At 52.1% G+C, this 15,404-nt stretch overlaps 4 protein-coding genes across 4 annotated transcripts; all 4 read right to left on the bottom strand.

Annotated features, from left to right (window-relative positions):
* Positions 1-425: 425 nt before the first annotated feature.
* On the bottom strand, positions 426-1,964 carry AYL99_06459 (hypothetical protein; the record flags this gene model as incomplete). Its single annotated transcript, XM_018837968.1, has 2 exons — positions 426-614; positions 801-1,964. 2 exons carry the CDS (start codon positions 1,962-1,964, stop codon positions 426-428), a joined length of 1,353 nt encoding a protein of 450 aa, XP_018692528.1.
* Positions 1,965-3,065: 1,101 nt separating this feature from the next.
* AYL99_06458 (hypothetical protein) lies at positions 3,066-5,027 on the bottom strand (the record flags this gene model as incomplete). Its single annotated transcript, XM_018837967.1, has 1 exon — positions 3,066-5,027. One exon carries the CDS (start codon positions 5,025-5,027, stop codon positions 3,066-3,068), a length of 1,962 nt encoding a protein of 653 aa, XP_018692527.1.
* Positions 5,028-5,826: 799 nt separating this feature from the next.
* On the bottom strand, positions 5,827-6,704 carry AYL99_06457 (hypothetical protein; the record flags this gene model as incomplete). The annotated part of the gene is made up of 2 exons (XM_018837966.1): positions 5,827-6,555; positions 6,660-6,704. 2 exons carry the CDS (start codon positions 6,702-6,704, stop codon positions 5,827-5,829), a joined length of 774 nt encoding a protein of 257 aa, XP_018692526.1.
* Positions 6,705-7,714: 1,010 nt separating this feature from the next.
* Positions 7,715-9,170, bottom strand: AYL99_06456 (hypothetical protein; the record flags this gene model as incomplete). The annotated part of the gene is made up of 5 exons (XM_018837965.1): positions 7,715-7,854; positions 7,911-7,934; positions 8,019-8,648; positions 8,797-8,860; positions 9,093-9,170. The coding sequence occupies 5 exons, from the start codon at positions 9,168-9,170 to the stop codon at positions 7,715-7,717; spliced, it is 936 nt and encodes a 311-aa protein (XP_018692525.1).
* Between the last annotated feature and the right edge of the window lie 6,234 nt (positions 9,171-15,404).

Genomic DNA, 15,404 nt, shown 5'->3' with positions numbered 1-15,404 from the left:
TCCATTCGTTCGGAAGTCGCCCCAAGATAGTGCTCAAAATCGAGCAAAAGGCCAGGGGTAGACATTGTTGATGCTATTTCTGTTGGCTTTGTCCTCTATATCCCTCGCCGGCCTGAACCTCATTCAACGGAGTGTAACTCGGCAACTGTGCTTTGGGAGGAGTCTGCCTCATTGGCACCCTCAGATACCTTTTGGGGATTCCAAATGGGGCCGAACCAGTCCTGCGAGCATTGTGTAAGCAATCTGTCCGTGGCGAGCCGAATAACTTGTGATCTACGTGCTGCGGCGAGATGCACTTTCCCGAGTGAAACTACCATATTTAGCACCTTAACGGGAAGAATGATACGCATCTAGCTCCGGTGAACGTACTGCCGAATGACCGACAAGAGGAGAATTGCGACAGGCGACTGTGGCGATGATAAAAACTATTGACTGGGCAGGATGGTGAGGGTGTTGATTTGGAAATTCACGCGCGTCTCGACAGGGGTAGTGCTTCCGTACAGGCCAGCAGTTTTTGTCAGAGTGGCAACGTGGAACGTCCAGTGTTCGTCGTGCTTGCTCTTGCTCTCTTGGTTCTGTTGGGAGAAACCATAGTAGTGACACATTGACCACAGCTATCGAGTCAATCGTATTATCAAGGATACACTTTTTTTTTTCTATATACCCATTCCATCCCTTTAACCACCTTGACACTTCTCTATCGCACCGCTGTGCTGGACTGAGATGGGCCTTGGAGACAATCACCGGCCAACCCAAGAGCCTCCTTCCTTCATGAATACCACGTTTGGTGCACTCCTCACCTTGAGAATACTCATCCCAAACTTCCCTAGCTTCGGACAGCCAGCCGCAATCTTCTCGACATCTGTCAGATTCGCAACAGCCAATCCAGCTTTCCAATCCTCGCCTTCCTCCTGGGCCTTGTCGGGGACTCCAATCACTTCGATGCCTTCCAAGACCGCAGCCACCCCCTTATACTGTAGACCTTCTGCCAACTTAGCGGCCCAGTCTTCTTCGAGGAGAATGCTGACAGTGATGTCAACCAGTCCAGCTGCCTCCTCCCCTCCGGCACAGGCATAGACTACCTCGCCCACCTCCACGGGACGAAGAGTGTACATGCCCAAATTCAGGATCTTCAAGCTCTTCAACTGTCCTCCATGGCTCATGTCCTCGAACCGCTTCCTCACCGCCGTGGGCGCTCGCCCGTCGCTTGCAAATGGTAGAATTCCTTCGTTAACTTTCTGACTGTCCTTCTTCCCATCTTCTCCTTCAGGAGCTTCTGCCAACTCATCCTGCCGCTCCGGGACGAAGTCGAAGCTGGCACCTACCAGGCCTTTGACAATAAGACTCGGCAAGTCCTCGCCTTGAACTCTTGCCAGGAAGTCGCTGTCCTCGTGTCCACGGAAGGTGTAACTGACGTCGACAAGCTTTAGGCCCTCACTAGCGTCGCCCTTGGCATGTGCTTCAAGAAGTCTACCAGCAGCCTTGAAAAATCCGGGCCTTGCGAAGGAGTCGATGATATGTAACTCCCTTAGGTTCGGCAGACACTCGAAGAACTTTTCTGCATCCTTCCGGGATGCATCGTCGAGACCGTCGATCAAACAACTGAAGAATGTAACGCTTCTGATGTTTGGCAAGGACCGCGCGAGTCTAGTGAGAAAAGGTGGCGTGCCAGGGAAGCCGAGCCCGAATAGTTCGAAGGTAAGGTGGGTGATGGATTTCGGCAGATCTGGTAGAGGCGGTTGAGTGATGATGGCGTCGCTGTGGGTTTGGACCATATCCTGGTATTCATCCAGCTTGATATCGGCGGTGAATGTGAGTTCTCTCAGGCGGGAGGCATGGGCAGGAAACTCTGGCAATTGAAATCCCTTCAGGGGAATTTGTGCGGCCAGAGGGTATGACCCAGGGTCTTGAGGCTCAAGATTTGCTGCCTCTGTTGAGGACGCTCCATTTGCGACACCAGCCATTCTGGATTTCTGATTCTGTCCGGCGTAATATATCAACCCTGGATCGGTGTTGCTCTTTTCTTGTTGCCCACTGCCGTGCACCAATTCAGCCGCCGTAGGTATCGAGAAGGCAAAACCTTGATCAAATAGACTTCTGTGTTATGAGTCTCTGAGTTGCGTAGTCTGGTCGAGCTTCCGACCGCGGATTTCGTTGGGGCGTCACAGGAAAAGGCAGAAGGGCCAGATTATGAAGAAACAGGTTGGATGTTTCTCACACACTGTGGTCTCATCCTTCCCCTCGTCTCGCTTGACAATATGCCGTGCTTCGGCGAGATTCCACAAGCATCTTGCGGCGCATGATGTTCCGCTGCTGATGCGTGTCTCGCTGCTTACCCCTCAAAAAGGGGAGACGGTTGTCCCGCAAATTGTGGTCCTGGCGCCGCTGGGCGCGGGGAAAGCCCTGCAGGGATGATAAAGTAGGATCGGCCGGATAAGCAGGGAATGGGAGTCTAAGTGGTTGAGCTTCCTCGCAGGACAGTATCTCGGATCGGAGGAATGGCAAAGTGGTTGGAAGCTGGAGAAAGGCCCAAGCAAGCTATGGAGAAGTTGCGCTGATGGCACCGATGGCTAGTAGTGTGGTCGTCTGACCGAAGCGATTTTGCGGATTCTGGCCACTGTTCACGTAGTATTTCAATTGACGTGCTCAAGTGACATGGCAATCTCGTTATGGATATCACTTCAGCAGCTTGGGTAGAATCTCTTGATTGAATTCATCTGAACGCCTATTTACTCGTGACATTTCGTTTCCGCCTAGCATTTGCGGCACATCAAGGCAACCTGCGTGAAGACATGTCGTAACTCATCAGTCATGAATTCCCGGAACGACGTCGATAATCTCGCCAGTCGGGACGATGTCGCAGGCTCGCAAGTGAACAAGCGGTATTCCAAAGAGGACCACGCCTTGCCAATTAGTAATGCATGCATAATGAATGTGGCCAGCCGTAACGGTCGTACACACCATAAAATCATATCCAGGCGTATCAGTCCGTCTCTCCGGTCACTCCCCTCTATGAGAAGATGTTCACGGATGCTGCTAAATTGGCTGATAATGCAGATGCAGGTTTAACCAATGCTGAGCTGCACATACGCAGATTTGTGCGCGTATCCCGACTCTGGAGAGGCAGCGTCTTTCCCGGTATGTTCTGTCCAAGTAATGAGCATCTTCCACCCACCGTTAACAATGTCGTCGGCTCCGAAGTATCCCGCATGCACGCCGCCAGCGTAAATGTAACCCTGGACAGGAGCATCGATCTTGACCAGGACTTGCTCATCAGACCACTTGGCTTCCACGATGTTGTCCACGTCGAAGTCTTGATCCTCAGCATTCAGATCGAGGTCCAGATAGCGGTAATAGAAAGTATTGTCGGCCAGAGTGTTGAGGTACACCATGAGGAAACTTCGCATGGCAGGAACATAGATGACATCTATATCTTGGACCGAGACATTGAGCATAACAGCGCTCGAATTCAACGAGGGTAGATCACCACTCCAGGAGCTGCCATTCCAGTAATCATAGGTTGTCAAATCGGTATATCCACTCGGAATTGTCCTCGCCACGAGGACGCCATTGTTGCCCTTCCCGAAGAGGTAGATGTGGCCGTCATTGCCCCCTGCTCCAGAGGAACCCCAAGAACGGATGCCACCCAAAGTACCGAACGCGACTTGATTTTGGGTGTAGAGCTGTCGAACAACACGATTGGCTGACGGACCATAGGTTGGATCCACAGAGACTAGAAGAATCGAGTTGCCAACATTATTGAAGACTGCCGCCTGTGTGGTCATATCCACAACGTCATAGACCAGCGCCGGGTAAAGCAAAGCATGACTTTCGTTGAGCGGAATCAGGGACGACTCAGGCCACACAGCATATCGATAACCGTTCCCGGACAGATCAATGTTGAAGGATTCTTCTCCTGTTGTCATTGGAGCGAACCCTCTCATTCTGCCAACGTCATCCTGCCACTCGCCAATGTTGTCCACTAAATCAAGTGATTGGCCATACAGAGCCTTCATTCCAACATCTGTGGCCACTGAGCTGGACACAAATCCAACCATCTGGCTGGTGTTGGAGGTCTGATCGATCTGAAAACTGGCAGTGTCACAGAAGATAAAAAGGTGCGTCCCATTGATCGTGCCTCCTTTTCCACCATCACGAGACATGTGGGGGACCACCTTCATGTTTGACAATGTCGTGTCGGTCTGCAGCTGGCTTGAGGTCCATGAGCCCGTATCATCTGCTATGGGGTACTGTGTGATGAGGTCGGTGTTAATTCCCGGGACCAGGAGCTTGCTTGCGAGCTTCTGTGGGATCGCGGGCACATGGCTCACGTACTGAGTCGTAGGCTTGTTTGTGGAGCTACCAAGCATTTTGAAGTCCCCTACACGAAGCGAAGGCGTAGAGCCACTAAGGTAGGAACGAGGAGTTGGGAAAGCGGAAGACGCGGCTGGCGAAGTACAACCGGAAGCTGAAGAGATGATTGTCGCACCCACGAGATGGATTGTTGCTGAGCTTGGACTGTTCAAGGAAGACTTCAAGTAACAGTCGTCCGCGTCGTTGATGCGATCTGGTGCAAAGACGAATCCTGCACAGTGGGTGTCGGTGATATTCTTGAGATTATAGGCCTCACATTGTGCCAAACACGCGTCAAAAGAGCCAGCCAGAACAAAGGGGTAGATATTCTGCGCAGGGAAGTCCACATCACAGATCAGTGTGTACCTGGTTCCATTGGGAGCAGTGTCCAGAAAGGTCGAGCCGTTGACAGCATTGCAAGGTAGGTTTCCAGGAAGAGAGGTAGCAACAGTGCAATGGCCACTGGAACAAGGAGTGGCTGAGTTCGCATAGATGGAGCTGATTTGAGCTTTGGCCGGGATAGGATATTTGGTTGTCTGAACTGCTTCATCTCGACCTGCGAGACCAGGGTGGAAACCATTGAAGCCGTGAGGATGAGCCGCGGAAGAATAAAGGAAGGAGAGAAAGAGATATATCGACAGCATCAAGCTGGTCAATGAAGAGAAGGAGCGCATGGTGCAGTCTGCGTTCTTTTGGTCAGTTCCACGTTTCCATCACGACGTACTTGTCTACACTCACCTCTCGCCAACGAGTGGTGCGCGACGACCGAGCCAGCCGGTTCAATCTTGACGATAGAGAGTGACAGCGTTGACGAAAAGGGTTTATTTGCTGGGATCAAGTAAAAGATGTTGTTCAATAATGAATGTTGTGCTTTGGTGACAGAGGAAGGAAGGAAGTGGAAATCCGACAACCTCTCTAGGTGGTCAACAAAGGGTAAACAAGGACTGGCAGAACTCGTTGGCGTGGTGCTAAATTGTGAATGAGGGCACGCGGAAGAGGTAAAAGATTCCAGGTGAATCCAAATACATGAATACAGACTTCTGTTTCGCGATTTGAGCATGGAGGATGTTGGCTCGTCCTTGTGGTCACCGAGCAAGCATCTTTTTGAGCTTCATTTCATATTGTGAATATCTCGATTCCAGTCGGATCTCACGAATTCTCCTTCCAGGCTTATCATTGCATGCTTCGCTTCATATCACCCTTCGTCTGCTGCCGAGGATGGACAGAGACAGATGCGTGGTTGCACAGCACTCCTAGTCCACAGAAATAGAAGTCGTTTCAACTGTCACTGGACTTGCCACCGCCTCACAAGTGTTCCAGAAATGATCCTTACTGTTCCAGCCTTATTGCCCTGTGCTGACCCCCATCACCGGCCGCTCCGCGACAAGTCCCTGGATAAAGCCAAGGTTTGTGTAGCCTTGTCCAATGGCATCTGGATAACCGGTCTGAATCTTATGGTGGCTGAAGTCGTCATCACTCGGCCTTCTCAGCCAGCTCACGGACCCTTGGAGCCGTTGTGGCATTCTTCTCAATGTCTGCAGCCCATAGAGCTGCACCCACAGTATTTGTGAAAGCGAAAACAAGATTTGCAAAAGGTATCATCTCAAGCAAAAAGGCAGCCATTCCAAACGCGGTATACCCTCCGCGATGCTCCGCAATGTGCATCTCGCGCTGTCTCTTGTTCCATTCCTTGAGCTGAAAGTACCTGGTATGGGCGGCCGGACCTGCTCGTTTGCCTTGGAGGGCTATGAAAATAATGGTACCCACCACGGGAATGAAGTTGAGTGGCAGGTAAATGATGTACCGGATGATAGCATTGGGAGTGAATTTTGCGAATGGTCGCTTGAGTAGCTTTCCCAGCCTGGCAATGTTATCCCCTCCGGCTTTTATTTGCCTGCCTTCCTCGACCAGATTGGTGCAATCTCGCGAAAGAAGGGTGCCATCGAAGGTGTCGACCAACGCCTCTTCAATCAAAAATGTTCTCGAGAGGAGGTTGATGAGTGTTGAGCTCTCGCTGAGGGTAAGTAGGGCCGCTGAGACGGCCGCAACAGGTCCGGAAGTGAAAGCCATGACGGCGGCTTGAGGCACGTACGCCACGAGGAACATGAAGGTGGTCACTCCAATGCTCAGCGTGATCGTCGGAGCCAGTTTGGAAGTCAGTGGTTTCCACAAGTCCCTATGAGAGACAAAGTAGAAAATCCCCTGTCCACGGGTCAGAAACGTGATCTTGCCATGGGGAAGAGCCTTGCCTTGAGAGGATAGAGGTAGGCCCGCGACATGACAGCCTCTTTAGTCATCCTTCGCACGTTCTCTGCCTCTTCAGCGGCAACTTGTTTCACCCGATCAGCCATCTTAACCCGAGATCAATTTGCACGAAAGATGATGGGCGTGGAGGTCTAGATCTTCGAATAACTGCAAACAATCTGAAACCAGCTCGAGCTGATCCAAAGAGAGATTCTGGTAGAAGCTCGAAGCCGTGATGTCATCGTGGCACAAAAATCTAAAGCCAGTCACTTCTCCACTTTGGCGTCACGGCGCGGGGACTGAACTTCCTCCCGGGAGAGTTGGGATAGTGCAGTTTGCAGTGAATCCGCACCTCAAGAACTCCTCCAAGCCCCCCTGAGTGTTGTTTGCTACTGTGGAGAACTACTATATTGAGGTTCGGAATGTCACAGCGCACTCTGATCCGGAGGACCCCAATACTCGGTCTGCATGGCCCATTCCAACCCACAGAGTCGATGGCAAGGAAGCCCAAGGAGATGGAAAAGACGATCCCAAAAGACCTGGTTAACGCGGCAGGCGCTGAGAAGAGCATGCCAGCGCACAGTGTCTATACGTACCTTGGTGCTTAACTAATTATAGACCCATTGTCGATCGATCCGCCGCTGATCCGGCCTAAAGATCCGCCAGAGATATCAATTGTCGATGACCAGATCCACACTATCGGAGCACCCAGCAGATCAAATTCCTTTCAAGAGACCATCGGAGCAAGGAGTATCTTACTGAGGCCCTTGTTATATTGGGCTCCATTCTAGAGGGGCTTTAAGGTCCTCCCTCCACTATGACTTGCCAGCCCAGGGATACCTTCCAGCAAGCCAAGTAATAACTACGCGATCCAATTCGCAACATGACAACAATAACGCGCATCCTGTGCGATAGCCAGGTTGTGGTGCTGAGAGAGTTCCAGGTACGACGATGTTAGTCCAAGTTCGATCCTCCGACTCGAGTTTGGAATACTAGAGAAATGAAACCAGTTTCAGTGATGAAACAAGATGGCTTGTAACGATACTTGATTGCAAAAGGATTAGGCCCGTAATAGGTTTGGTCAATGTCTTGTACAATGCAATTGCAGATCAATATTTCAGTCTTCGCTGCCAGACGCCACAGAATCTGACAATGTCGTTCCAATGGCAGCCAAATGCGCATGCCCTCGTTTCTTATCCCTTCGCACCAGAGCAAGCACAACAACTTTGAGGTTTTCTAGCATCCACCCGTGCTCTTCTGTTCAGCACCATCTCAGCACGGGTCCATTATCTTTCTTGGCTGGGGTGACTAACCAAACTTGATCCCAGACGCAAGCACTGCATTTTGGTCAGTATGCCTGATACCAAGACTCCTGCGGTATACACACCCTAACTCTTTAAACCAACATAATCAACAAGCACAATTATCCTTTTGCTGCTTTCCCCTATCTGCGAGATTCACCCTCGCTTCCTCCGCTCGTTGGGCGGCGCCCGACAACGCCGCCTGTGTTCCGCCACCCGCGGCTCCTCGAGCTCCCTTCAGCGATGTCTCGGGAATGGCGTTTGCAATCGCTGAAAAGACCTCAGCAACGTTCGTGCCTGTCTTTGCCGACGTTTCAAAGAATAGTAGGCTTTCCTCCTCGGCGTATGACTTGGCTTCTCGTGTAGAGATTTTCCGTGCGTCCCCAGTGTCTGTGGGTTCGGCTTCAGTCTGTTCAGCACTGTTTGCCTCGCCTTCGTCCTCACCTCCCGCAGAGGATGGCTCCTGAGATGTATCGGCAGCGTCGCTGGAAGATTCGGCGCATAAGTCCAGTTTGTTACCGACCAGCGCAATAACGATCCCTGGTGAGGCTTGTCTCTGCAGTTCCGCCACCCAGTGCTTTGCCTTCACGAGGGAGGTCGGTTTAGTCAGGTCATACACGACGAGCGCGGCTTGAGCGTTGCGGTAGTACATGGGGGCGAGGGAGGCAAAACGTTCCTGGCCTGCGGTATCCCATATTTCGAACTTGATGATCCGATTGGGAAGGGAGATCTTTTGGGTAAGAAACGCGGCTGGAAAAACGTCAGCTTGACGGTCTCAAAAGAGGTCGCACTGTTCTAGAGTAGGATGGGACAGAGAGAGAAAGGAGCGGTTCCGAAAGAAAAAGAAAAAGACCCGCAGTTGGGCGGAAAATACGACGTTGACAAGACGTAGACGTACCGCCAATGGTGGGTTCCTTGTTCTCTTGGAAATCATTGTTGACGAAGCGCAGGACTAGGGATGACTGTTCAGGCTGTCAGCGACGATCCTAATTCTTGCACCCTCTCCATAGAACTCTCATGACCTCCTCCCTCCGCTCCGTTTGAAGGCATCTCTTTTCGGTTGACGTGGGGATAAGGTATCGTGATCTCAACCGTACAGCCACCGCCGTAGCGTCCAGAGCTGTCTTGAATGTGACATGGCAGGGAACTATCGAAAGCCAGGGAAGGAGCGGTATTGGGTCGTGCGCAACCCACCTTTCCAACGGCGGCCTCTCCCAACAGCACAAGCTTGACGCTGCTGGAGGGCTTGGGAGCTGAAGATGAGTCTGCCATGCTACTCCTTCCGAACCTCTTTCAAGCGGAGACTTTTCCTGGAGATGTCGAGGGTTCTTTCCCAGAATCGAAAGTGCAGTCAGGAGACTGTCAGTCGGGGAAGCTCAGGTTTGGGGTGGAGGTGGGCGGGTGAGGAGCGGACGTCAAAAATCTCGGAATATCTTCGTATATCTCTGGGTTGGCAGTCCGCCGTGCGAGGAGGAGGGAGGGGGAGGTGAGAGCACAAGACCTGTCAGGGTTAAGGGCAGGTGCAGATTGAGGATGATGATTAGAGGCAGATTGATTGCAATGAACCGTAGAGTGACGACGAGGGATGCCGAGTTCCAAGCCCATTGGCGGTTTCTGCCGCTACGCCCCACCGTATGCCTACGGCGCGCTACGTGCCCTCTGTAGCGATTGCATATTTTGCCTCAAATCGATTTTCCATTCTGCCTGCGCACTAAATTCCCCAAAAAGCATCCTTGGGGCAACCCCTGAAGGCCGAAGCCTCGTGTGACGACCCATTCATGCATCTCGCTGTCAGCCTATATCGGCGGCAACCCAGAAGAGCGCACAAGTTACGAGGGACAGATCATTCGTTCGATGTTGACAACATTATTCAATCTCATTTAGTGTCAAGAGCAAAAGGAAGCCACTCATCGACAATGACCTCTGGTTGATGACTCCACAGGTATCAAAAGAGCCTGTGTGTCATTTGTATGGGCCACTTCATTTTGCTAACCACATCATGGTGTCCAGGCAGACACCTATTGCAACTGGGTATGGCCGACGCAGCAGCATCATACCCTTTCCTCCAGACCCGTAACGAAACTCCCAAAATAGTGACCTGAGTCATATAATCTATGCCGCAATGCTCCTCATCCTTGGCCGCCCGCCTCCGTATTCCAGCCTCCGTCTATAGTGATAACGCCGAGAGAAAAAGCACTTTTTTGATACATCAAATATTGGTTGTACAGGAAATAGTCGTGCTGGTCGAGTCCCCGAAAGACGAAAATGTTCCTAGCGCCGTACATGCAGGGTAAAAAAGTGTCGCCGAGAACGCTCAAATCTTTTGAGACAGTACTTGTACAGGGTAGTCGATTGGTCCAAAAGCACATGGGGGATTAAAAGTGTCGAAAAACAGGTTGCTCGGTCGGAGTGGTAAAATGGAGGTTGTTGTAATGCGACACTCGGGAGTATGACGAGTCGTCTGGTCGGCGCCTTACGCCTGAAGACTCGGTGTCTGCATTCGACCGGCAAAAGAATTGAATGTTTGGCAACCGCTGCCACATGCCCTGGGGCGGATGTTGAGGTTGGACGTGAGAGCGACTCGTCCGGCGTTATTTTTGAGGAGGCTTAGGTTTCGGCACCCCTGTTGTGTCGTATCCACCACGGCCCATGTCGCAAGGAGTTGAGGATGCTGATGCTGATGAGGAAGTCATTTTGTCTGAGGGCGCAACAAACACGTTAGCTGGAGAGTTGGTGGATAAGAGGGTCGAGAAAAGTTTAGGGGGTAGGGGCCGGACGCGGGCTTATATAGCCAGGCAGTACGGGATTCTCTTGGGCTGACTCACAGAGTAATATTTGAAGTCCGTAGACTATTTTGCACCCGTCCAGTGAGGTGTCCCGGAGACAAGGATGTGATACAGAGTTGGCTCGCTGATTGCCGGCCTGGGGAAGGTGGCAGTGTGAACGATCTTGTCAGGGGCCTTTCCGGTCCAGCCAAGGGGAGGAATGCGAGATGAGGAGAGGGAGATGCGCCGAGAATTTGAGTTTTGTTGCGCGCTGTCAGAGAAGAAGTTCCAGCCCAGCGCAAATGTCTTGTTTGGATTGAGCGACAGATCTGAGATCAGGTTCGATCCGACAGGTAGCTTATCCCACGTCGTCGAGTCTCGGATAGGAATTGATTGCGGGCAGGTAGATTTGGTACACGCCCAGGTCGCTGTCTGATTTAGGGGGTGCGGCCGTTGTGATGTGTCGAGCCGATGTTTCTCGAACGTCAAAACTAGAAGGCAATTCGGTACAGGACCAGGGCCACGATTTGCGTCGATGACAAGCGAAAGTCAATGCAGGACTATGAACAAGCAAAGAACGTCGAGAACAGATGAGAGAGCGAAAGACGTGTAACATTTGTAGCCCGGACAAGGAAATGTGATAGTTATAGCAGAAAGGATGGGACAGGGAGACAAGCTGCAGCTACCCCTTATCCACCCCCATCTGGTCGGATGGATACTCAACGGATGGTACGTTAGCATAGAACTAAACACTTCGGATACGCAGGGTTTGTTCCCAAGAGGCTTTTCTTCTTGGGAGCCGGGGAGCCACAAGGCTTTCAAGTTGCTCCAAGGGCTCCAGGCAGGATGGACGGGTGGTGGGGCCTTCTCCGAAGCCTAGAGGCCTAGTTTCCCGCGGGAGCTTTACAGGTGCGTCCCAAACTTGGAAGGGTCCCAGCGGCACTAGGGGGTGGTTTCCATTTCTCGAGTCGCAAGCTGACCGAGTCTGAAGAGCGGGCCTAGTCTTTCTGTAGGGGGAATTGTCTTTTACCTCAGCGAGACCCAAGGGACCAGACACCAAGCAGACGGGAATCGAGGATGCGGCATCCGTAGCTGAGCCCGCAGCGACACTAAAAGTTCGAGTCAATTCGAAGGCAGGATTCGAGATGGATTATGGTTGCGATTGCTCGGTCGCCTCGACGTTTCCGAAGCCATGAGTCGCCATTCTCAAACAACGATGCACTGGAGGCACGGGCCTGGACCGGATCCCCGATCGTAGTGTACCATGCACGGTTGCAGATGGCTCGACTCCCAGCAACCCTTTTTGACTTTTGTGTTATTTCTGCTCTATTTTGTTCCCCGTGAACGAGAGTATCTACTCGGGCTCATCATGACGCATCGAGTGAAGTTCCGAAGTGGGGATCCGTAGTCGGCATTGGACGAGGGACCAGCAAACAAGGACCTGTCGATGCTGTTGGCAAGATTGATTGTCCAGCAAGGGGTGGCCTAGACTTGAGGGAACTGTATCTAGGGAGCAAACTCGTCTGAGAAGCCGGAACATTCTGTCGTGGCCAAGATGTGAACTCGAGTGACAGGTCAGTGACAGTGACATGGATCAGTTGTGCAAGCTGAGCCGCCGACAGGAAGGAGACTTTGACGCGAGGCAAGCATACGGGGATCGGAGGGTGAAGGCAACTAAACAATGGCCTAAATTCTAAGGCCAGGGCAGAGCGCGTGGATCAGAAGCAAGCGTGATGGAAGCATGCCAAACAAGTAAACGAGGAGGCTAGAAACCCTGGAGAATGATTGATTGCCCGGATGCGCAATGAGCCCACATTGCTGGGGCTTGGGCGATTGATTTGCCAACACCAAGAGAAATGTGAGCCTGTGACAGGGATTGACCCATGGAGTCTACCATTCGGAGGCAGGAATGACATTGAGTACCTTCAGCTCGATTACATAATGCGAGATTGGAAACGGAAAAGCAACCCTCAGCAAAAACGAAATCACCCTCCAAGTACCCAGTAGGAGCGCAATGAGAAAGCAAAACAAAAAAAATTAATCGACAGCTTGTGCAGGGACAAGGGCCCTTGCTTAATCGATACCTAAGATATCGCGTCGGCCCCAGGGCACCAGGGGAAAGGCCAGGGCGGGCCTTAGTGTGTCGATGGCTCCCCATGGCTTGCATTGGCGGGTGCCAGTCGCCCGGCACCCTCAGTTCGAGAAATCATGCCCACAGCACCCTTGGCAGCTCCCACTAGGCCCACTGTGCCGTGCCATAGTGCGCCGGCGTGCACCCGGTACCTGCAGAAGCGTCGATCAGAGTTGATGCCTTGACGCCTCCTTTCACTGTTCACCTTGCCTCCACCTCACCCGCCGTACTGTACCCACCCACTTCTGCGTCCACTCACGCACAAACACCTCCAACCTTTTCTCCCAATCCGTCCAAATTGTCCCTCTCCCGAACCTCCTACTGCATCTGGTGTGTTGCTTTCCTGTTCTGACGGGTCAATGACATCTGACATATCGACGCCCACCTATCAAGCCAAGGAGCCTTTATCGAATAACGGAGTTTTCCAGGTGTAAGAGCGCTCCCAGAACGATACCTTCGCTGGTCTGCTAACATTGAGGTAATCGCATCTCAGCGTAGTGCTACAAGGACCAGGGACTTCGTATGTATGGGCGCTGCACGGGCACTACCACGGGGCGATTTGCGTCGAGTCAGCATCGCAGGACTCCGTCTCTTCGTGCATGTCACTTTTTCGTAAAGCCACCCTCCACATATTCAGCGATGCATTCGGGCCTGGCGGCCCGCCGTAGCGACCTCCATCCCAGCATCCCACAAATTTAAGAGGGGGGTCCGCACAGACGATACGGTTACTGCTGATAATTTTCCCTTTCTCCGGCAGGCGTTGTGCTCGTTGCTTCAGCCTGATTGACACCCAGTGGGTTTTCCCCTGCAGCTAGAATGCAGCTAGAAACGCGGCAGATTTTGGTGGATTGCTTCCACCCGTTAGACCCGGACGCAAAATGACAAGTCCAGTTCACCGCTACATGGCTGAAACTCGAAAAGCTGGGAGTTGGGGGGCGTTGCAATCCGGTGTCTGGATGAACAGACCTGGCTTTCGAACTACACAGCAAGGGCAATATTGGCGTTCCATTGCCGATTGCTGGACCTACGACCATGTGCTTTTCTGCGTGAGAAGCTGCGTCGATAGAGACCGGGATACCGAGTACTCGATCCATCTCGACTCAGTCAACACTTCCACTAGTCGATCTAGAACTTCGAAGCAACAATAGTAACAACAATCTCGAAAGGCCAGTTCTCGAGACTCCCAGTATGTGTCACGCGATTTGCCGACACGACTTTCTGTGACACGTTTCGCTTCCTATTATCTGTCCTTCAACTTCTCGACCGCAAGCCATCACACCTAGAGCACGGCTCTCAGCGGTTGCATTTCATCCTAATTGGCTTGATTTGTTGGGAGAAGATAGATAGCCCCCATTCCTTGCAACTGACCCAGTCAACCATGTGGCAGAGGGAAGTTGCCGGCTGCTGTGGTCGGGCCGCCGTTAAAGTCAAATTGCGCCACATGCAGAACTCCCCCTTGTGACAGCCAGATTATTCTGCAAATGTATGAGAAAGCTGGATTATTTCCATGCGAGCGCCCAGACGAAACGCAATGCTTTCTTCTCAGCCTCTGAAAGCTATTTCCACCTGACAAAGTCGATACAACACCTGCTCAATGGCCTCGGTATCAATATAGCCGCTCCCTTGAGATTGGGTGGGCTAAAAGATGTTATTCATCCCAGCCGCGCCCAGAACGGAAAAGAGGCCGGATGGAGGCGTGGTCAATGAACTTCTCCCTTGGCAAGCCTCAGGGAAGGTCGACCCTCGTTGTCCATGTGCCTTTCTAGCGCGGTTCCCTCCAATTCCACCATCTTGGTCGCGGAAATTATCTTGTCAGCCTTGCGCTTTGGGTATAGTCAGAGACGCCCTGTACTTGTGCCTCCAACGCCCACTTGCCGCGGGACCGCAATGATCCCACCTTCCTGACGATTGTCGATTGGCGTTCCATGATCGATTTGAAGGGTCCAGTAGTTATCAACTTGTCGTGCCGAGACAGCGTTGAAGGGTGATGACTAGACGCCCTCCGGGAAACGAGCTCCTTGACCATCCTCCATCAGCAGGATCAGGGAGGCTAGGATGCCTTTCCATGCTTCCGAGAGGGCTCTACAGAACTGGGTCTTGACCAGGCAGCCGGGTCGCATTAGGTACACGCCTCCCAGTGGATGCTTTGTGAAACAGCATCAATATTCGGTTTCGATTAATCGTCTGATCTATCTGGTGCCACCTGTGCCGGTGTCGGAGAGCGCACAGCGTCTCCATTGACTCGGTCCGTTGAGTAACTACCCAGCCATTGGTTACGGCTTGATCGAGGTGATTTGGAATGCACAAAGTACCTGTTGGGTGTCTGACAGCATTAAATCTGCTGCCAAAGTACTCACAGTGACTTTGACACCTCTGGAAGAGCTTCGTTGGGGAATTCTATACGTTCAACAGATTTTGCAACCCTGCCCTTTCTTTCCTTCCCCGAGACAAGGCTCAGTACTAACTAGATTAGATCGAGTATGCAACTGCACGGACCTCATGGACGTCTACCTGTCGACGTTTCACAGACAACATGATTTACGAACGGATCCGATGATCACCACAGATATGAAGGTTATTGGACAGACGCATTCGCAGACTGAGTCCTAT

This window comes from Fonsecaea erecta (genome assembly GCF_001651985.1).
Source record: "Fonsecaea erecta strain CBS 125763 chromosome Unknown Scaff5, whole genome shotgun sequence".
Classification (NCBI taxonomy): domain Eukaryota; kingdom Fungi; phylum Ascomycota; class Eurotiomycetes; order Chaetothyriales; family Herpotrichiellaceae; genus Fonsecaea; species Fonsecaea erecta.
This window is presented reverse-complemented; position numbering and strand designations above follow the sequence as displayed.